Below are 24062 nucleotides of genomic sequence, written 5' to 3'. Positions count from 1 at the left end.
GTGTTATTTTGGTCAGAAGGTCATTTCCATTACTCTGTGCATTCACCATTGGTTAATTTATTTTAATCAACAATAAAAATAAATAAATACAGGATATAGGCTCATTGTCTTTAGAAATTGTCAAGGATAACTAAGAAAACTAGTATAATAATTTCCATTTCGGTCAATGATGGGAGGGGGGGCATTCATTAGGTTTAATTTATTGGAAAATATTGCAAGAAGTCCTGTATTTCATTATTTAACATGCAAGGATGTTTCTGTCTGTGCTGTCTATGCTCCCAATGTTCCTTTGTAAAGGTGGATATTCAAAGAAGATAGATAATGATGATAACAGATGATTGGCAATAGGGGTGGTTTGTCTGATGGAGTACACAAGACTAAAAAGAAGTGTTTTCTACCTACAGAATTAAGCAGCTTTAGCTGAGTTTAATTTAGAGTGGATGGTAAGTTTTATGGTGGGATAATTGTGATCTCCTTATCCTCCTTTTGATGTTCATCCATTTGATGTAGACTACTGAATCCATTTGAGGCATTAAATAATTAAGCAGACCTTTCTCAGAGTTAAAAATTTCTCATTATTTATTCTAAATGCTTATTGGACTATAGCAGATGTGCTCTCAAACATAATTATCATCGGAAATGATTAACATGTTGGTATAAGCCCATTTTCTCTCTAAAAGAAGATCTCAACATGGCTATGCCAATGCAGATTAATGTAATATTGCCAAATGCAGACCAACTAAGTCAATATACCTTTTTTAAAGTCATTATGTCAACTCACTCTTTCTACATGCTTGCTTTGATGCATAACATAATAAAGTTCACACTGTTAATAACTACCTGCACCGATACTTGATTACCAAAGACGCACCTAGTGTGGATATTTGATGGCAGTTACAGCGTATTCAAAGTCATTAACCTTATCATTGTGAATTGCTGTATTTAACATCCACATGATCATGCTGTGTTTATTTAAGGCTTAAGGAAGGCCTATGTGCACATTCAAAAACACTGAGAACAAGACAAGATGTGTGGCTGTTCTTTATCTATGATGCAAATTCTACTAGAAAGATAAATCAGCACCATGGACAGCGGCAGAGAAGAAAAAAAGGTTTGACATGTTTTTCCGTCATATATATTAACTTAAAAATGACACGTTGCATCAGAACACAAATGCCCAACAATAAACTTTTATAACAAAAAAATGTCTAGCATCATTTCGATTTGGGACAGATTTGAGACAATACTCCGTCCAGCCTGTCTCTTTTTCTCCTTCAGAATACGCTGCAGTTCATTAGGCTCTGGCTGAACACAACTGTCAGTTCACCTTTAAGTGTGTTAAGCTATTTCTATGGTGACTGGACATCATTAGTAATTCTGTTTCCAAGAGAATTCAATTTACACTCTTCTCACCTACTACCGTATAACCGACATACCCTCAAGTCACAGTTGCGCACTCATCCTCAGTCTGGAGACGCAAAATGTATCTTTTTATATATTGTTTGATTCAAAAATGTCCACCTCAATCTAAGCACTTGCATTCCTGTACATCTCTTGGCTTTACAATACTTGTTCCCTCTACTTCAGAATCCCTGAGCTGTTCTGAGTTGCCAATAAATGCAAAAATGTTAACTGAAACATTAAATCCTCCCAGTTTGTCAGCAGAGATTACAAAATGTATAATTAGCCTCAATTGGGAGAGCTTTCTTGCACTTATAGGGTACTTCTACCAACACCGGCAGCACCCACAGTGTTGGCATTACTCAGGTCTTTGACTCTCGTCTTTGTTTTAAGTTGCCCAAGCCACACACCCTTGAGGAGATAAAAACGTTTTTTTAATTTCATAACATAACCAAATGTGCCTCAAGAATAATATACCCCGCAAATGATTTTTTTTTCTATCTTATACTGTGTAACTTCTAACGTTTGCAAGATAGTTTAAACACCTGGTGACTACACAAAAAAAACAAACAGTTGTATTACTTTCTTAGGAAGGTAGGCTGAATTGAGCATAATGTTGAGCAAAAAATAGTTCCCACTGGCAGGTAACACACACAGAAAATTGATAATTTTTCATAAACCATGTGCTGTGGAGGTGGCTGGATTTAATTTAGTAAAATCCTGCCTGACCACCCCCTTGATAACAAGAAAGATTGTAAAACATATAAAATGTTCTGTCTCGTTTAAAAACATTGAAAACTTTAAATGTGCGACTGGCAAGATGAAATTATTATGGATTTCTAAAAAGTGTAAACCTTGTATTTATCTGATATTTGTTTGCAGATTCAGACTTGTCCAGCTTTATATTCCCAGGCTTATTCTTATTCTTATTCTTTCTGAATATACTGCAAAACCTCCTTTAAATCGAGGCATAAATCTTAACAACAAAATTGTATCTGTACAAATAGAAATGGCTATAATAAGTATTTTGTAATAATTAGTAGGGGTTTTATACTATTTCTATGTTCTATGAGAGGCAGATGAGTTTCATTTCACATAAATGTTGCATAGCTTGAAGAAACAGTGAAGAAATGAAAGATCCAGATATTTTCCTGCCTTCACTCCTCTAATGAATAGGATACGGTAAAAAAAAGACAAAAGGCCACAGCAGGCGCCCTTCACCACAATGACAGCACAATTGAGCGGCAACGCCAGAGTAGCAACGTGCAGGGCAAGATTATTGGTATCAGACCACCAACACGTGGGTTTAAAGTTAGACGAGGACAGGCACGTTCAGCTCCTGCACTGTGGATGTATTTACAGTGCTGAGGAGGAGCAGAGATAGGAGAAAGCAACTCACCAGGTGTCACTCAGGACTATATCCATGCAGGGAAAATTGATGGCAGGGCCACGAAGGAAGGCAGGAATGATGAAGCCTTTCACTGCCACCAATCCATATGGGTGCATCCAGGATAGCTGTGGCATCACACTGTGTGTAGGCAGTGTGTGTAGTGTGCACCTCCCCATTCCCTGTGCAAAGAAAGTAACTAGGCCGACACTTTCCGTGAGAAAACTCTGCAAAGCTTACATTTAAGTCAAGATGGTAAATGCAGCTCACCCCGCAAGGATGACATTTAAAAATTTTATTTAAAGGGACTAGCTGTTGAAACTTTAATTTGATCAGATTAAAATTATCATCTGGATCATCGAAGAGCACCACCATGAATCTATAACTCAGCTACTGATTGCTCCCTGTAATATGGTGATTTATTTTACTGTAATATTCCCCTCTTTAGTCATCCCTGTTGACTGGTTCAAAGATGTTCTCCTAGGAAAGCTCTCTTTCTTACACGGCTGACTCTGTCTAACTCTGTAGATGCAAAACAAACAGTGTCAGAATTTAACTGCGAGGCTTTATTTTTGTTCAATTAGTGACATCTTTTCTTTTACAATATGTCAACATGATAAGCAGTCTTCATTCAAGATTAGGTAGGAGAGGTAGAACAGAAGGGGCAAAACACATCTCAATTCGAGTGCACATGCTGTGCCAGAAGCATCATCCTGGTGGAAAAAGGGACAGTTAAAATTTGCATTTAGATTACTGTGGTAATAGAAAAACCATGGTGATGAATCTTGTTCTGAAAAAGAGACTAATGTGGTTGTATTTTGAATAAAATTGTAAAGTTAAACACTCCGGGTGAATATGTATGAAAAGATGTGTAATGGAATCGTCATAATCATTCTATCATACTTAAACAATAATAGCTAATCCATAATTATTAACAGGTGGAAAACATGTAAGACAAAAAGAAACAAAGTTAATGGAAATGTGTGTAACTGCACTCAGTGTGCATACTGTACAGTTACTGTTAGGGGGTATATTATGTCCTCAGCTGAATAGTCACCGCCATTGTTTGATGGTGCCATCCTTTGAAGTGTGCTCTAGGTTACAAAAAGTTTAAGCTTACTTTTTCACATGTGTGATCCTTCAGTCTAATAACAATGCCAGGTTGGAACATCTGTATGTATAAATCATTCCTTCTGCTACCTTCACTCTCTACATATAATCTCCACACGAGGAAAAATCAACACCATATTTGTATCATTCAACTTAGAGACATGGGAGATGCTCCACCTGCTATATTTCAGGCGTGCAGACGTACCACGTCAAGTGCTGATTTTCATATTCATGAGCAACACATTGTTTGTCAATTGTGCATACCAAAAGGGCTTAATTTGTTTTCCGTTCTCCCCCGTCCTCCAATCGCAAAACGAGTGACGGCTCCACAGCATCAGAGCCACTTAATTAAGCCTCACCAAGCCTGTACACATACACTTCTTTAAGAGCTGTCTCAAATAATCAAATAATAAGGCGTTCATCGGGTGAGAATTCCCCGTCGACTGTAGTCATTATCGTGGTGTGGAAAAATGTAAACAAAGGGAAAGAAACAGAACTGAAAACAAGTTGGAGGAAATTTATTCAGCATGAACTTATTCTGTACTTTTCACAGTTTTCAAGTTGAGAGAGAACTTCATAGGGCAGCTGCGCGCGCCACCGCTGGCTAACGACTAGATGAAGTAAGTTTCATGTCTGTGCAGGGTGACACAGACAGACTTGTGCCCCAGTAGAAGTAAATGGCAAAGTGTGGACGCCATTAGTATTCCGTGGACTGCAGAGGTGAATATGTTAGCCCCATTTAAGCTTCAGTGAATAACAATGTTGAAGAGCTTACCATTCACATAGCTGTGTACTCAAAATGAACAGTCGAGCGATTCTATTGAACACACGCTTGCAAGATTTTTTTTTTTATTCCCCTTCACCAACCTCAAGAGAGTTTTATCACTCAGTAAAAATGTGAGTTATCTGACCACTGCGTCTACATGTGCTGTGGTTGATGTGAAGACCAGTTATTGGGTGAAAACCTTGTGATCTAAATGCTGAATATAAGATGCAATATTAAAGCGGTCACGCATAAAGGCTATGCTTTTAAGTATATAACCACAACACTAAATGAAAAACAAAATAAACAGTGGGATGTGGAAGGGGATGGGAAGAGATGGAACTGCTCATAACACCAGTTATGTTAGTTAGAATAGAGACTGGCACCTTCAGCGAACACGGCAGGTTCTTTTTCTACCATTGAACAGGAATTCAGGAATTGTTAGGCCAGTGTCCATTTTATTCTCTCTCTCTGCTCCTCTGTCTCTCTCTCATATCTAATTTATTGCCATCTGCTCAGCCTGGGTGTAAATCTGAACGCAGACTGACTTGCTCGCCCAAGCTTTATCTGTTAACATTTAGCAATGTCTAATTAAGTGAAAATGGGAGACGCGTTGGCTGAAAAATACTGCGGCTGGATAATGACAGTCATAATAGTTTGGGATATATGTCTGTCACAGCAAGCAAATGCACTTATTAGATCAGGGTAATTAGAAGAAGACAACAGCTGTAATAGGCGAAAGCTGTTCAGCTGTGATTAAAGAGGCCAACTTGCAGTACATCAATTGTTTTCTGCTGTGTAAATGACTGATGAAGGTCACAGCAGGAAAAATACCTAAAAATTCTCCATTCATTTTACGCACTGAAGGCTTGATAAAAACCTACAAATACTGAAAATGCTCTTTTGGATAATCTGATAAAGACAGCGCTAATTAACTGTGCCGGATCAGCTCCAATATTGAATCACCGCTAAGTTGGCTCAATACAAGACTTCAAGGTGAAGTTGCTCAGTTCTATCTGCTGGGGAATGTAACAACAGCTGAGCAGCTGACTGCTTTTCTATATGCATTATTTGCAACCTCAATAGAATTTAATAGACATGGTAGATTTCTGTGTCATTTACCGTATTTTTGCTGACTGAATATTTGACCTCTGACAATAGATCGTCCTGCAAACAATGCCACATTGTCTTCTAAATAACAGCATTCTGTGGGTCACCTTTCACTCTTCTGTTTCCAGGAACCATATCAGTGGCTTTGCATGATTAAATATATTAACTATTAGTTGTCTATACTCTACATGGTCACTTTTTAAAGTATATCATAGGTTTCTAGCAGAGTTTACACTACACTTTTTTTTTTTTTTTTGATGACCAATATAGCCTTTAATATCCCAGAATTCTGGCCATATAAAATACCGGCCATATGTTTTAAATAGCTATATAATAGCTTCCATTTAAACAGCAATAAAACACAAACGTTATGACCTAGCTGACTGTGTGGAACAGAGAAGAAGAAAGAGAGGTTTGATGAAAAAACGGAGGACAGTGCGACACAGAGTGACTGTGATCCTGACTCTGGCACTCTGATTTTACTAAAGTCGACTTTGTGTTTAAAGAGACGTGTAACAGCATCTCTACGTCTCCTCCTCTACTGTGTCGTGTGATTGACTCTTCGACTGACAGCGCTGTCAGAGACACGCTCCGTGCCGCCCTACTGCTGCGCAGAGTTCTGGTGACGTGTTTTTCAAAATGTAATGATACCGAACGCGTTGTGTATCCAAATTACACCGAATTTGAAACTACTCTTCCTTTTGGTCCACAGAAACCCCTGCCAGAAAGCAACATGTGATGCCAGCCAAACGCCGGCTAATATAAAACCAAGCTTATAGATACATTTCCTGACTTTCATCTACTAAAGTATGAAACTAAAGACGAGCAGAAACTCTCTTTAAACAGTTTTTCTACAATCCATAACCCAAAATTTGCCACCTCTGATTTTTGGGTCAAAATGCTGTTTTGGCCTTGTCAAAATACAGCTGTGAACAGGAACCAGGAGTGTTTTGAAAGATCTTGAAGAACTAACCTTTCCTGGTTATTAGATATTCTTTATATGTTGCCAAATCCATATTTTATGATAGGACGGTGGATGTTGTCTAAAGGAGTCAATCGAGTTTATAGAGGGATTAAGGTGAAATGCTCACGCTGGAATAAATAATTCAAGCGGAAAAAACAGCTAAATGATACTTAACAGACCAACGGTAACCCCTTAATGATGCTCTTGCTCCTTAATTTATCCCTTCATTACAGGGTTTAACCCATGACTAAAGTTAATGTACTACATTTAAGGCGCCCATCCTCTACCTCACAAAGTATGGGGACAACTGATGCATTAAATTCAGCAATTTAAGGGCCTAGATTTATATTGGATTAGGGACGGTAAAGACTTTTTAGACTGGAAAGAAAGTTTGTACTGTATCAACTGCAGTAGCTCCTGAACTTTGGCATCATTAAATGACCTCGGTGATGGTGGCTGGAGAGTTGTGGTTCAACTGACTGTCTGTAGCGTTTAATAAGAATCATGTATTTAGTGAGACTGTGGGATATCAGCAAGGTAAATTATTAAATTTGACCGTCTCACATGTTTTACAGCTTGGCAGAAAAGACCAAATCATTTCTTACAAGGATGTTTATGAAGTGGTTATAAGTTTTTTTTCCCCCCTCTGGAAATGTAACTGAATTATGAAATAGCCAATTTATCCTGAAGTAGTCCTCAAGTCTCACCCAATAACAGTGTTACATTTTGCAGAAGGGATTATATACTTACATTGTTGTTATTATTTCTGCATTAACATTTATATTAAGGAAAATGGCTGAATGCACAAATTGTTTATACCCCCTATTAGTAATCTCACAATTATAATGAAAAAAACATTGCAATATTGTTTTTTGGAGGCTGTTAATAGTTTTGCATTGCAGAGACCAGGTGTTTTAATTACACATGGCGTTGTGCAACTCAGGTTTTTCCTTTTCTGCCGAGAAAAAGACAAGGGGCATGACCACTTGCCCAATACTATCTGTCTTTTTATAATCCAACTTGCCTTCTATACCCTCCTTTGTCAATAGTTGGCATCGCCTTCAGCAGAATTTAATGACACACTGTAACACAACAACGGGGTTCAGATTTCAGCCTTAGAGTCTGTCTTTTCTTAGTTCAAACTGAAGCAGCGGGGGCTATCTGAGTTTGCACTGCACACCCAGGTAAAGCAGGAATCCCCCTACAGTCAATTTAGCTTGTGGGCTCGTAGTCAAGCTGAGTGCTGACAGGTCTCCAAATTCACAGCTTTTATTTTAATGTACATTCATTCGGTTCAGATCAGAGAACCGCAGCAGCTCTGACTCAGACAACAGGAAGCAGCCATCAGTTTTGAGCTGTTCCACCTTTAGAGGTACTTTATTTTTCTTTTTTTTTGTATGTGCGCCTGTGTGTGTGTGCAATATGTCACAGATTATGCATGACATCTAAGAAAAATCCATAATTTAAAACCTTCAAGCTTATTTGTAGTTTTATATGTATTTCTTTTTTAATCATAACCTTTCATTGGAGCCATATCTGTTGCATCACAGACTCTGTTGGCAGGGGATCCAGACGTGCTCACGCTGGGGAGAGCTGAGTCAGTGTGGTGCTTCTTTATTGCCTCAGGCAAGTTTTGTCTCTACAGCTAAGCCTTCCATATCTTCAGGGGGGAAAAGTTCAGTTTCTAACAGAGAGGCAACCTTCGTTCAGTAGGACACGCAGCTAATTTATTTTTCATCATCACTGGATTATATTCAAGGTGGTATACCATCTCAGGGAGTTCATGTACTCAATGATTTGAATGGCTCCTAAATGGAAAAAAATTGAACCGATGAAGCCATTTCTTGTCACTCTATAATCTAGTCTTTTTTTCTTGGATCACTGTATGATGGAAAGTATTATGAGAAGGGGTAATTCAGGGTTACAGCAACAGGGCTTTTTCCCCGTCGCAGGAAATACATTTTAAAGAAAGAACCAACATGCTGACTTCGCAAACCTCGCTTATGACTAACCAACTGATGTGTGATGTCGCAAGTCAGATTCTTAAAACAATAAATGTGTCCATCAGCTGCTTTGGCAAATATCTCTCTAACATGTTGTGTTTAGCTTAGTTTTTTTTTAACTGAGTTGTGTTTTATTCCTGCTTATCATGCAAACTGTGACCTGAAGCGTATTTTCTGAAGTCTGTTTGCTTCTGAGTTACATGTGTAACAATACAATATTTATGTTTTGGGTTATGAGGAACTGAGAGAGAGTAGTCCCCTACAAAACAGTTTTCAAGCAGTCAGGGTCAAAAATGTGTTATAGCCCTACATGCTTGAGGTCTGTCTGCGTGGATGACAGCATTTGCCTCTGCACCTATGGTGCTCCATTGCTGCCTTGGGGCAACAGGGCTGCTTCATTTCATCTCTGTAGCTGCCTGTCGTTCACTGCTCCAGAATAAGATCAGGCATGTCTCCTGACTCTGAATATTTGTATCTGTCAAAGCTTCAGATGTCACAGACATGATAAAAGCTAGCTGAGCACTGGATTATGAGGATATAGAAAACTTGAGGGGTAAAAGCAGATTGATGTGATTTTTTACTGCTAATGGCTTTAAAACAAAAATACTGTAAAAAATAATGTGCTCTGGTGGTGTAAAAAAAGATTAGGTGTGAGTAAACTAGTGGTTTAAATGTATTTTAAATGTTGCCTAACCAGTTTTCTACTATTTGACACGACTTAGAACAATAAGAAGGGATTGGATTTGTTTAGAGTTTAAACGTATTAATGTATTCTTTTAATATAAAAATCAAGTCAATATTCCTTCTCCATGGTTGGTTTCTGTTGATGCAGAATAAGTACTTTGTGTTGGGTTTGGGTAAGGTTGACACTATTGTCTCTGGCAGGAAGGTGTCAAGGTGAAAACGTAGGAGTGATGGAGTGACATTTCATATGAAAAAATAAAAAGACAGGTTGACATCCGTTGTAATTCTGGCTGTGACAAACCTAACTTTGTCTGGTTTGCTTTTATTTTCACACCCGGCTTTCTGACACTCAGTTGTCAGAGTTTCCATTATAAACACAGTGCACATTTCTCAAACTGGGGTTGTCCTAGTCAAATTTTTTTTGGGTCTGATGTGAGTCTGTTCCAAAAAATGTTTCCAAAATATTGATTACATATGTATCTGATGCACTGGAACAGCTGTAGACTAATAATATTGGCAGACCTCATGTTTTACAAGCCAAATAATTCAAATTGATTGACTTAATAGTTATTGTTCTGATATGAATTAAAGTTACACACACACACACACACACACACACAGGCTTACAGAGCGCACTTACACCAGACAACAACTTTACTTTTGGCCTGCCTTCCATCACAAATGCAATTAATTATTTTGATCAGCTTTATTTTAGCCGATCAAGATCCACAAAGAATACAAATTTCTCAGATTGGTTCAGGACATCTCTAGCTCAAGCAATATTTAGCAATTTTTTAATTTTCATTTTTGGTAACTACTAATAAGTGGCAATTAAATGCTTCTTTAGTGTATTTTGAATAAATGAAAATAATTGTTTTCCCTGAAATACTTTAAGTATAATTTTTTAACATATTGATTTCCTCTGGGTAACATTTCTGTCATCCAACATTTTCCAATATTAAATAACTGGCAGCATGTGAAACTATACATCAACAGCAGCTTCCCCAACAGAACTGAAACATTCTGCAAAGTCTCTTTCCAGTCTAGGTTCTGCCGACATAGCACTTTAGTAAAGTAAGCAACAAGGCACATTTATCACAGAAATAGTCTTGGCAATGGGAGTAGTTGCCATTTGTCACTATTAAAAGAAAGTGTTTTGGCTTACTGTCTTAGTGTTCTAATGAACTCAATGAAAGATAGGGGTGTTCTTTTACAGGACAAATCTGTGGTTCAAAAAAACTTGCTGGAATTCAATAGTGTTATCTCCTTCAAATCCCCGTAGTTATTAATGGCTGAATCCGTTTTTCAGCAAGGTGGCCGATAAAGGACTTGTTTTCTGTTGGTCAAACCCCCGTAATGTATCATTATCAATATATAACAAACTTATCATCTGTAGTCTTCCCAAAGCACTGTCCTGAAAAGAGAGAGAACTTCTCATGAATGCAGTCTAACTTTAACCCAAATATTTGCAATGGGTAGGAACATTATGGCTGTATTATATTTGGAACATCATCACTGTCATACAGAGGGGAGACTTGAACTGTGTAAAAACTCATCATATTCCTGGTATGAGTGCCCACAGCATTCATCCAGCATAACAACTGCCCAGACATAATGTGAGTAGAAGGCATCCTTTGGCTCTCCCCAAACATAATGTGCGTGGGATGAAAGAAAAAGAGGGGAAGACGACTCATCAGATCATATTAATGTTTCCATTGTTCAGGGAACCAAGTTTTGTGCTCCTTACAGCTTTGTGCACAGGCCTTGCATGCAAGCAGCCCTCCAATGAATGTCACATAAAGAACATTAAAAATTGAAAGATTTCTTTAAAAGTGAAGTATATTTCTGTTCCCAACAAAGCAACGTATTCACTGTGGTGCCTTGAATTTCACAGTAGGAATCAATGTTTCACACCTACCTACCTTGTTTTTCGCCATGCCAACAGAATGGCTGAAGCCAAACTGCATCGTGAATGAGTATACGTGTCTGAGTAACTAACAGAGCCATTTTATTCACTATTCATTACTTTGGTTGTGCTATAACCTACGCATGAGGTATTCTTTGATAATTTAGCTTGACTGGCCAGCTGTGTTGTTACTCCCATTTTCATTACATTGCTTCCACCTACTCTTCTCTCCTCCCACTCTTCCCCTGAAGGGTTTCAATGATATTACAGTCTTCTTTGGCCTTAGCCGCGCAAAAACAATGTCTTCACAGTGATTTCCCTGACTAATACTCTCTTTCTTCATCTGTGAAGCCTTTGTGCTCATATTTTCTCATCAGTCAGGGCTGTAGATCAATTGAGGTCACTGTTGTGATCACTGTGGTGACAGTGCTGACTCTCAACATATCTGTAAAAGATGTCTAAAACAATATACCAGTATGCTACTGGTATATATAGTCCTTTGTCAGTCTGTTGCTTTTCTTTATTTAAATTGCAAATAATTGTTTATTGTTGTTCTAGCATATCTAATGTTTGTTAAAATTTTACATTTAGATTTTTATCTTCTATAAATTCAAATAAATGTCATAATTTTAATTCTGTATACATTGTATACATGTTCAAAATTTAAATTTAATTTGTATATACATGTCTGTATAAAATAAAATATAGCAATAACTTATATTATTCTAATTTCACATTAAACAAAATCCCTAGCCTCACGCTGTGTTCTCTTCAAATAATGTCTGCTCAATGACGTGATTATAATTCATGAACAAGAGCTTAAAACCGGCTCTGCAGTGCATTCATCAATATTGATTGAATGCTTAACTTTGCTTCCTTAGATGTCTGTTTAACACTTGAAAACACTAATCGCCTTTCTATTTGCTAATCATTGTCTCACAGGTTAGTCATCCCAGCTTCTGTTACTTTTAATGTTATTACACTGTTGAATTATAGAACTAATGGATGAGCACTTTAAGAAACAAACAGACGTAGATAAGTAGAGTGTTAGGGGGATCTAAAGCAAATATTTGAGGAATATTGTGATACAGGAAACTTCCATTGGTGGAATACATTTTAATAGCAATTATACATGCAGTTTTTAAAATAATATTATTGTCTGAGGAATAAATTGCATTGCTGCAACCAAGAATCCAGATTGGTTCACAAAAGGACTGGCAACACATGCTCTCATCATGACACTTCCCACAACTATCCATGTCCTGGACACCTCAACACATCCTACATTTTAGTCCATTAACTCATAGCTATAACTTCAACATTCTCAAAATTATTATATGCAGAATGTTTAAGCAAGTGACAGGGTTTACAGGAAATTATCCTATAGGATATTGGATAACCTATAATCTTATCTATATACATCTCTGGTTTGTACCACTGCTGCCTTTGTAATATGAACTGTACATGGTTTGGTTGCACGGTCATTAGACAGTTTTTGCATATTTGAATAGCGTGAAATATTAGCCCGATAAGCTGACACAAAAGAGTGATGACTCAATATAGAGCCCCCTCCCAATTTACACATTAAGTAGTTTAATCAAAATCAAATATCAGTTCTACCTCCAGGAAATATATTAATATGCTTCTACTCCAAATGTAAATCCCACCCAATTTTTTCAACAACAACATTTCAAAAGATATCTTGAAAACTCCTTGATGACTAACTCCTATCTGAATCATGAGTAGGCAGGTAAATAACCTTATTAAAACAACTGTGCCTTCTTTATGTTTCCGGATGGTACACAATGGAAAACAACTGCAGTTGTTAAAGAAGAGGGGAAAACCGAATATCTGCCCACATATCTATCAGGAAATGAAGTGTATGCGAAACAAGAACTTCATCCAGATGACTAATTTCTCCCCTCCATTTCAGAAGTCAATGCCTACTTATTTGTTTGTCATGTTTATGGCAGGCTTGACGACTAATAACTTTCTGCGGGAGTCTCTTGTGGGTGGTAATCTGCACCAGCAGATCGCCTAGCCATATGTTCTTTGATTATTGAAGGTGATGTGTGAGAACGCTGTCAGCCCACTGCGTCGTGTTATCTGAAGTAGACACGCGGGTCAAGGCTCACAACCGAAGCCCGACACATGCTAATGAACTTATCTCATAAAATATGCATCAAGCCCTCCCAGGGCCGTACAGTGGCAGAGGCGTGATTTTGCAGGAATTATGGGAACAGTCATTTTCCATTATGTCAATGCTAAATGAGGAGTGACCTGCGGGAGAGGCATGTCTGACCCGTGTCAAGATAGTTCCTGCCAATTTTGCACGGAGAACTTTGCAGATCAGTTTTGACTTTTAAGATACTGTGGTGACAGAGAGAATAAATGGATCTGGGTGCACGGCATAACCTTGTTGAAGTAATCTCCCTCTGAAGCCGATGTTCCAAGTCTGTATAATTAATCAAAGACAATGATGTCAATGAGGGCTCCGGTTATGAAATTAGAGGCGCGCTGTCTTCCATTACTGTACAGCTTATAAGTGCATTAGGAGGGAGAGAGGAACAATAAACCAGGTGTGGAAACCATAGCTCCATTCTTCATTCCAACCATTTGTGGTTCCCGTCTCTTGTTTTCAGTGCAATTAAGTGTCTCCTAACAAGGCCAGGGCTGAATGCTTGAGTGTTGATAAGGTAGTCAGGATTGCAAACAAGGTGTGAACAGCAACCGTGCAATAGTTGTTTGCTCAGTAATGAATGAGGCTTTACAAATTAGGTTGGTTCTGTAATATGTCTTTCTTCTATGCTTTAGGCTGTGTAATGAATAATTGTTGAATTACTAAATCAAGTTTTAGGTCTTTTAATTATAAGAATGAGCTACTTCTCCAAACATAACAAACCTGACATCAACAAATCAACAGTCAGAGCTTTCATAAATCACAAAGTGTAGAATAACAATTGAGCTGGATGGACTTTTCTGTTTATGAAAGTGCTTACACAAGTTATTCAGTACCTGCATTTCCTTTGGTTTGTATTCAACAATGATGGATAAATTGCATTAGGGCACTACTTTGTGCAGCACAAATAGTTTTAAGACTGAGAGTTCTACTTGTCAAATCTACTTGCATTGCTCTAAAAAGGAACACTATAGCATAAACATGTGATTGAATAGTACAAAAATTGTCGGAAATATGTGCTGAAATATATGCCTTCAAAATACATGTATTTATTTCCCTTACCACACACGAAGTCAGGCTCAATGACATGGCATGACAATGTTGTGATATGCGCCATCCTGCCAGTGCTTACAGCCAATTGGTACTTCCACTGATCTATGAGAAGACATAAAAGAACATATTGGAAGAACAAATTAAATATTCAATTGCATGTCTGTGAGCTGGATTATGGTAATCTTCTGTATGAGTTGCCTCTTTCATAGAATGCATGTCTGTCAAATGACATGCTGCGAGAAGCGGAACAATCTCCTGTGGCCATTGGTTGTCAAATCGGTTGTGTTCCTCATAGGAGTGATGTCTCAGAAAAAGCAACGTATCTTAAAGAAATCATTGTGTGCATGCTGCTTTGCACTGACATCTCACACGGTACATGTGTCAATTTGATATATGAACTGCCAGTGCATCATACTGTATGTTCAGATGGTAGCAACTGATGTAACCACTGCACGTTTGTTCAGCAGCTTTCTGAAACCTTTTGATTAAAATAAATACTAAGACATGGTTTGCGAAGCGAAACATAAAAGCTCATCAGCACCCTCTCATTACGCTGTCATTCAATAATACATGACTTTCAACCTCTAAGGGCAATCAAGACACTGTTGTAACACCGACAGGTCTTGGTCTGTAATTGACAGCCAAAACAGAGTCATAGTTTTCACTACAGAGACAAGTAATCTAGGTAATCAGGGAATACATCCAAGAGAAATCTCTAGTATAGAAGCAGTCTGTCAGTAAGGCAAATAAAAACACTTATTTTTTGATTGAGAATGTCAGTGCTATCATTTATCACTGAGGAGCTAATGACAAAAGCAGGTGAGAGGTCGGAGTAAAGAGTATGCGCCACCTGGTGATTGGTATTCATGAACAATACGCTATTAACATCCCATAACTACTATATATGATGACCATGTGTGCTATGAGACTGTCTCTAATCAGAATAATAACACTGTATCATTAATATAAGTAATGTGGATTCAACAAGAAGCAAACCCTTTAAACTATGTATTTGTGTTCTTTCTTTCAGGTGATGACCTCCATAAATCTCTGAGTGGGATACTGACAGGCCCAGAAAAACTGCTTTTGTGTTTGCCACACTTGGCACGGACCCCGACCTCACCCATTTCCCATAACCACGTCCACAAGTACTTTCAGTGTGGCTCACTTCTCATCACTGGACTTTAACTTGGGGACCTGAACCTCACAGATCGCCAATGCTAACAAGGAACTGCCTGCTGCTGTTCCTGTGGATTCTAGTCGACGACGGCTCAGTCTTTTCTTTGCGTCCACCTTTACCACCACTGGGACGGAGCAGGACGGGGAGGGAGCGCGCCAGGAGCTTGGTGGGCCCAATGAGGAATGGGGCAGCTGGATTTCAACGGGTCAAAAGGGGCTGGGTGTGGAACCAGTTCTTTGTACTGGAGGAGTACATGGGGTCAGACCCGCAGTACGTGGGCAAGGTAAAAAGCCTTATTTTTCCAGTTTTATATGGCACGGGAGAAGTCATAAATCACATAGTAAGGAGCTTGGGAGAAATTGAATTGGTGGTAAATGGAGGGAGCAATAGAACGTGAGGGAGATAAAACAGGAGAAAAGGAACAGAATGAAAAGAAAGGACACTAATGTAGAGCGAGGTTTCAGCTGGGCAATATCGGAAATATAAAATATCACCATGTGTTTATTATTGAAACATGCACATTAACAATGGGATTTTTATTCAAATAACAATACATCTACCAACTCTGATGGCAACTGCCCCAAGTTCATTTATAATAATTTGTCCCTGGAACTAAGCCTCACCGTTTTAATCTAATAATGCTCTTGTTGTAAATCTGTCCCTTGTTGTTTGTGTTTTAAGACATAAATGACACAGGCATGGGTGGGAAAATCTATATCTGCTAATGGAACTGTGCCAACATTTTATGTTAGACTAGCCAGACACACATGACATTGAAGTGGTGAGAGAATCGATGGCATGGTAGAGATAAATTTAAATTATAGTCCCTGTAAAGCTGTCAGAACATCATAGTTATGAGCCAGGGAAGACACTGACAGCCATAAAAAGACAGCAGAGACCCAATAGCCTTAACTGAATCCAGACTGAGATGTATACACACATCCCATGAGACACGTCTTTTTGTCCCCCCTCAAACCTTAGCCTTTTCTGTTTTTAGTATAGGATTTTTTATTCTCTACTGTGGCTTAAGACATTTGTAAGTAAACTCTGTGGGGGTTTAAGGCTAAAGTTGTAATTTGGCACTCCTAGCTTACATAGGATAATAGTAAGACTGACTTATCTGCCCCAGTGCCACTGCAATCAGCCCTGACAAGCTATGCTGTTTGTGGAAGTCTCTGAGGCTAAAAGCAAAGGGGAGGGAGGCTGCTGTCTGCTGCACTCCTTAAGTCACTTAATCCTGGACTGCTGCACTGCTTCGAAATAATTGACTGATTCTTTGCCATATGAAAAGCATTTGGAGATGAGATCCTCAGACCTTTGTCAGGACAATCTTAAAGGAAAGGATTTTTGTTTCAAACTGATTGTAGCTATAACAGGATAAAAGCACATAATGCCTGGAGACTGGGAGGGCAGGGTGTCAGTGCCGTGTCTGCCAAGGACTCAAGTCAAGTACCAATCCAGAGGCCTGTAAAGGTAACGGTTTTGTTTCCAACGCATATAAATGAACTCTAATGGACCATGAGTCTTAGTGCAAAGAATAATTGTCCTGTAATACATCAATGCCTAATTGTGGTAATGTATTCACTCTAGAGTGTAAACAGAATTTCCATTCAGTGACCTGGCCTATAGGGCTGTTTTCCCCTCAGAGACAGAAGTGCCCTTCTTGATCAATTGAAGAAATAATTATCAAAATTATTAGTAGTATTATTTCTCAGGCCTACACATTTCTGTCAGGGCCTGAGCGGAGGAGGAACTCTGTATGTGTTCCCTCTGTGCCTTGCTTGCTTATTTGAGCATTAATGAATACTCAATAGTTATGATGTATTTGCACATTAGCTTATAAATAAGGTTATATGATTTTTGTTTTGTTTGTTTACTCTCGGTCTCATTTATACATCAATTAGCAGAGGTGTCTAAAGTACTTAAAAAAAATAACTAAGTAAAAGTACAATGTACCATAACTGAAAATAACTTTGGTAAAAGTTAGTCACCCATAAGAAAATCACTTGAGTAAAAGTCTTAAAGTAGCTCACATTAAATGTACTTAAGTATCAAAAGTACAAGTACAAGTAACAAAGTATTTTTACAGTACGCATAAAAAGAAGCAAAACAACTCCCCTTGTGTTTCTTAAGGTTGGATGGAGAGTTCTTAAACGCCTTTATCTCGTGGCACTGTGGTAGGCACAAGAGGCACCGCGCATCCCGCTCTTACCACTAATCTTCTTGGGAGTACCATACGTTGTTCTTCTCGTCCTCTCGGACACGCCCATTCCAGATAATCCTTTGATGATTAATTAGATTTCTATTTTAATTTGTAACGAGTAACGAGGTGGCAAACGTCAAAGTAACGGTACATCTACTTCGTTACTATACACCTCTGTCAATAAGCACACGACAACCTGGATGTGTGTGAGTGAGAGACGGCAGCGTGTTTATGCTTTTTCAGGAGATATAATGAGCCATTTCTCCTCAAAATGTCTGCATGCAGTGCTGTTCTTCTTGTGTTTGTTTTCTCTCATCCTATCCTCCTTAAATACACGGAGACAATGAGACTTTATGCTTTAGTATAAAGGGCTCTGCTTAGATTTATGAGATCTGTAAAGATATGCTTAGAATCAAACAGAATTTTCCTTCTATTTAATTTGATGAATTGGGATGCATACACAATTAACTTACCCTTAAGGCATTACCCTAAATGTTGATAATTTAACTTTTTTTTGGTTGCATCACTGTACAGAGAACAACAAAGGATAACAACATGTCAGGTTTTACACAAACCAAGTCTCAAAATCTGACGTACCTCTAAAACTTACTGTAAAGAGAAGAGGGAGGGGTGAACATTGTCCATTTGAGTAATACATAGCCTGTATCCTTTTGAAACATGATATTTGTAAAGTAGTGGCGGGGTTGTTCTTCTTATATTCCTATATACAGATACTGGTACACAATGGGATAGCTATTGTATTCTTATGAAGCCTTAGTATATTTAATATCAAAAGCACAAGGAAAAAGAGTGAACGTTGTAGCAGTTAAGCAGGTGTTAAATATAAGAGAGAAAAAATTGTCAAACCGGATGAAGAAGTCAGAGCTTATTTATCTGTAGCTTCAAGGGGTTTTTGCCTGCTATGTAACTCTGAGGACTCCGGATCAATACAAAGTGTTTTGTTAGGCTTTCAGGGTTGGTTTCTATTTTACCTCACAGTGCAATTAAACTAATAAAAGAAGACAATATTATTCGGAAATGTGCTGAAATTCTGTGCTGTTTGTTACCAAAACATGACCATGTCAGCAATAATAATATCTATTTCAAGAGCGTTGTATTAAATGCATCAATGCCAACACGAACTGCAACAGCAAAATCACTACTAATTAGCACTGGGCATTAAAATTCATATAATAATTCACATTACTAACAAGATGCGGTAATTTTGTCAGTTCTGACAGCATACAGAATGTGAGACAACCACTGGAGGAGGGAGGGAGGAGGGAGGGAGGGAGGAGGGAGGAAGGAGGGAGCGGGGGTGGCGGTGGAGTCGGGGAGTCAGAGTACCAGAGTTACGGATCAACTAGTTTCCCTATTAACTGGTGACGTTCGCCTGAATGCACCGGTGGTTGCTTGTAGTGACAGCAGATGTTTGGAAACAACATGATAACATTTTGTTGTCCTTGTGAGTGCCTAATTGTTTTCCTTTTTCGTTTCCAAACATCCTCATAAGACTTAGACTTCACTGAACCTGCATACACCAAGTATTCAGGCACATTTAGAAGCTCCATCACCATACCACAAAAATTATTATGTAATGCTACTTGATGGTTGATACTAATCTGTTTCACCATTAAACCGCTGTGCAATCCTGAAGCGCCTGTACGGTGTAAATAATACAGCCAGATCAGCACTGGAGCACTAGCTTTGGGCATCTCAGTGCTCTCCAGCTTCTGATATATTGCACATGGTGGACACAAAAAAAAACATATTTCAGTACAGTAGAATCACACAAAAGAAACTCAGCTGCCTCATATTACATCTTCCGAAATGCTCATACTTTCTGAAACGGTCACAACTAAAGATTACTGTGGGAAGTATCATTGGGTACCATTTACTGTATAGATATTTTTGAGGCCGATATTGATAATGGTATTTGGGAGTCTAAGAAATCTGTTATATTGGAGATATATTGGCCAATAGTATGTTCTTTTTTACATAAACACAGAACTAGAGCTTCAACAATTGCTCGATCAATTGCTCAATCAACAGAAAAACTACTTTTCTTTTAAATAATCTGAAGATTAATCAATAATGAAAAGTAATCGTTAGCTGCATCCCTACACAGAAAATAATAAAACATTTGTTCTGTTTTTTTAAATTGTGAACAAGATTCATACTGAGCGGGAGATTTCTTGTCAGCGCTCTCTGGTGGACAAGCTACGTAATGGTGACACTTTTCCTAAATAACCTTGAACATTGTTTGACATTAATTTATTGCAATTTCATGTTACTTAAAGGCTATCACAGACTAATACAGATATACATGCACTAAGCTAATATTGGCCAGTATATCTGGCAGATTTATCAGACTAACTTTAATTTACGTAAGGGCTGTTTTAGTGTTTTGCATTACATTGGAGGTATTTTAGTTTAAATTTTAAGCACCGTACTGATTTTTTTTTAGGTTACATTTGTGTACAGATTATGTATTCACTGGTTGACTATATTTATGATTTAAATTAAGACAAAAACACCACATTTCAGTCATCAAATCATAGATTACCCAAGCAGATGGGGCCTTGCTTACGACCCAATGCATATATGACTTAATTTGTTATATCAAATTATTATTACATACATAACATGCAAAATACAATTTCCTCTTCCATGTGCACACCTTATCTTCTCCTGTTTCAATCATACGAGGCGCAGGTAAATATTAGTCTTATGCAGGGAATGGTGGAGGGAAGAACAGACTGAAAAAAACATTATCCATCTTTACTCGCTGTTTGGTCTATTTCAGATTAATGAGTGCAAGCAAAGCAACATTTCTTTTCTTCTGCGACACCAGGAGAAAAATATGCCATGTCTGCATTTCCACTTGTTTTGGTGGTATGGTGTGACTACAAAATAAAGAAAGAGAAAGAAATTTAGACTCAGGCTCTTATAACATTTAATGCATGCGACCTAATTTGAAGGCAAAAACTGTCTAACTGTGAAAAACAGAAAGTACAGCAATGTATTCATATTTATTTCACACAAACACACAATACTACATCTTAATATTTATGCCAGAATTTATATATTCTTGACTTAACAGCTTCTTGGTCAGGCAAGTCGAGGTGGAACAAACTAAACATGAAGGGATTGCTATAAAAATCTACAATCACAACTGGGAACTGCAACTCACACTACTTACTTAATTATCCTCTTTACTCCCTGAGGTGCAAATAAGGTCATGACAAGATTCAGCATGGTCTTTAGCACTACTACTGGTCCCTACTGCAGGCATTAATATGGACGCAACCACTCTGGAGCCTTGCTCAAGGGCAACCGAGCTGCAGTTGTTTAGAAAAGTGGTTATTAAATATTTCACATAAAAGGCACAATGTCTCAAAACTCTCTGGGCCACTAAGATTCCTCTGTGGAACTTGCAACTGCTACTTAGAGTGAATCAAATTTACTTTTTAAACAGTACAATGGAGGTATTAATACCACAGTGGACCTGTAATATAAATAAAGAAAAGGCAGACCGCCAAGGATATTTAAAAAAGGTTTTATACCACTTATATACCTGTCCAAGTTTCTTTACGAGGATGCTCTTCTGAGCGAGAATCAGTGCTGTGTTTACTCCCAAGATCCAATATCATCATGAAAAAATAAACAAATAAGAAAAAACCATTATAATTGTATGACTGTCTCCCTAGACAGTTTTTTAAAAGACATGAATAATTATTCTGTCACTTGTGAAACAAAAGAACAAAGGACGTATTGATTAAAAATCACTCTGAGCACCAACATTTCACATCTAATGCCACTATACATGTTAAGAACGTCTGACAATCTCCTTTTGACAACGACCACATTATTGCAGATTAGCAATTAAAGCCCAGAGGGCTTAAGGGGGTTGATGTAACAACCCTGTGCACTCACAATTAGATAATGCTGAGGCCTTTCCTATGCTGAGCTGTGATTATCTGCAAGAAAAATCTGCCATTAGTGGTGTGGTTGTATATCAAGCCAAGCTGCTTCCTTTCACTCTCTAATAAACTCTCCGCTGAGTTCAGCAGCTATTTTCAGCATTTCTTTCTAGCATCATGGCACTCTCCGTCTGAACATAATCGTCATGAATTGCTGTTTGACATATTTTACCTACAATTACACTAATGTGGCGATTCAGAATGCACTTCTGAACCGAGCTTGTCATTTGGAAGCATGGTAAATATAATGTCCGCTTACTAGCAGTGGAGGTATAATCGAAAGCTATACATCAATTAGGCTTGTCATCATTAACAATACTGGGATTTTCTGACCAGATGCTACAATTTTGTATTGACAACATACCATACAATGTGCCACTGTGATGCAAGGGGATGGAATGTCGCGCATGGCAAATTTGTACACTAGTATTTTTCATTTCAGGCGTTGTCTAATAATTTACACTGACATTATCTTGTTATAGCACAATGCAAAGGCTTGGATATATATATATGTGAAAGAAAAGAGCGAGTTTTGTGTATGAGGAGGATGAAGAGATAGGAAGGTACAGAGAAATTGGAAAGAGGTAAAAGGAGATGGGAAGAGAGCGTCTGTACATAGTCCAATCATTTTATTCTTTGCCATCTCATTGATGAGTGATTGGACCCAGGTAAGGACAACCTGGTCTCTAAATTCTCACTGTATCCCCAAAAAAAATAATATATCCTTGCGCGTCACTGAGACTCTGCTGTGTTGCCTCCAAAAGAAAGCGACACGAGACGCAGCCGTGCTTTCTTTTCATACGCAGTAAGTCATGGGAACATGATAGCAAGGCAGCGTGCAAGACTCTCTCAAAGGGGGCTAAACAAATTATACACTTGGCAAGAAAACGCAGGAAGGGAATCGCTTTTCTTAAAAAAGTCATCAATGCAGCCATTAAGTTCAGAAAGCAAACATCATACCCCCAATGCACTGAAGGTTAAAAGAAATTCAATCAATTTAGATAGAGTCACACTATGAAAGGAAAGGAAAGGAAAAGAAAGTCTCTTAAAGCCCTTTACTGCAACACAGAACATGCGATGGCATGCGATGGCATGCTCCAATGCACCGTTTCTCACGCTTGCAAACAAAAGGTTGCTCATTTAAATACAAGTCAATAAACCACTTTTGCTAGAAAGGGCAGGCCAGTTTCTCCTACAACTTGTTTATTCCCTTGCTTCCTGCCTGACAAGGAATGACCATCCTTCTTTTTATTGATGGCTCTACCTCCCAGTACCACCCCACACCTGGCTGAGATTTATTACTGATGTGGAGCCCGCAATTTAATCTTTCAATGAGGACCTATAAGAAGGACATAAAAACCTTTTCAACAAGACTTATGCATCAGACACAACAAAGAGAGATTCCATCATCTGACCATATGAAATTTACCAGGCTTACTAGCGATAGCGTGTTCCATGTTGTTAAATCTGGTTCAGTTTAAATGCTTCGGAATTAAGCTGTAAAATGCTTGAAAACCTGAAGAGCCCAATATAAAAGCAGCAAACCTGTTTATACACCATGATGATAGCCACTGCTGTAAAATACTTCAGTGAGACGTACTGCAAGCCAGCAGTTAATTAACGGCGACTCCGAAATCACAGGCTTCATAACTTGATTGCTTTGCACGGTTCTATGCAGAGGTCTATTCGGTGACCTAGAGCTAAGCAGGGCTACTACTCGCAGAGCCTGAGCAAAGTGCCACGCAATAATCCTGTAGATATATCCATGGTCTCCATAAAGCATATCTAATGCAGTAACTGATTGTCTGACACAACAATACTGCAATCACTAAGACGCGGAACATAAGCACACAAGTACATATATTTGCAATGAGACGACCCTAGCCTCTAGACTAGTGTTAGCACAATTATTTCATAATAGAAATTACCCTCAGATATGGATAAATGTTTGAATGCAGAAAACTTGCACATTATGTAAAATTTGTATAAAACACAATCATATAAAATGCTCATACATGATCTTACCCTTAAATTAATCTAGTTATTGTTGCTCAAGTAATTAACTGTCACGTGCAAAGTAATTTGAAAGGATTGCTCTCTTGGAGAATATGCATGAGGTTTGCCAGTGATTCAGCT

At 38.2% G+C, this 24062-nt stretch overlaps 1 protein-coding gene across 1 annotated transcript in view; it reads left to right on the top strand.

The window, feature by feature from the left end:
* The window catches only part of LOC127369695 (cadherin-12-like), a 98140-nt gene that overhangs the window by 19242 nt on the left and 54836 nt on the right, over window positions 1-24062 (top strand). The window contains exon 2 of the mRNA XM_051411305.1: window positions 15591-16023. Within this exon, the coding sequence (XP_051267265.1) occupies window positions 15778-16023 (246 nt within the window). The 5' untranslated portion in view covers window positions 15591-15777. The remainder of the gene's footprint in view (window positions 1-15590; window positions 16024-24062) is intronic.

This window comes from Dicentrarchus labrax, unplaced genomic scaffold, assembly GCF_905237075.1.
Source record: "Dicentrarchus labrax unplaced genomic scaffold, dlabrax2021, whole genome shotgun sequence".
In the NCBI taxonomy this organism is placed as follows: Eukaryota; Metazoa; Chordata; class Actinopteri; family Moronidae; genus Dicentrarchus; species Dicentrarchus labrax.
The sequence above is the reverse complement of the archived record's forward strand: the minus strand, read 5'-3'. Positions and strand labels throughout refer to the sequence as shown.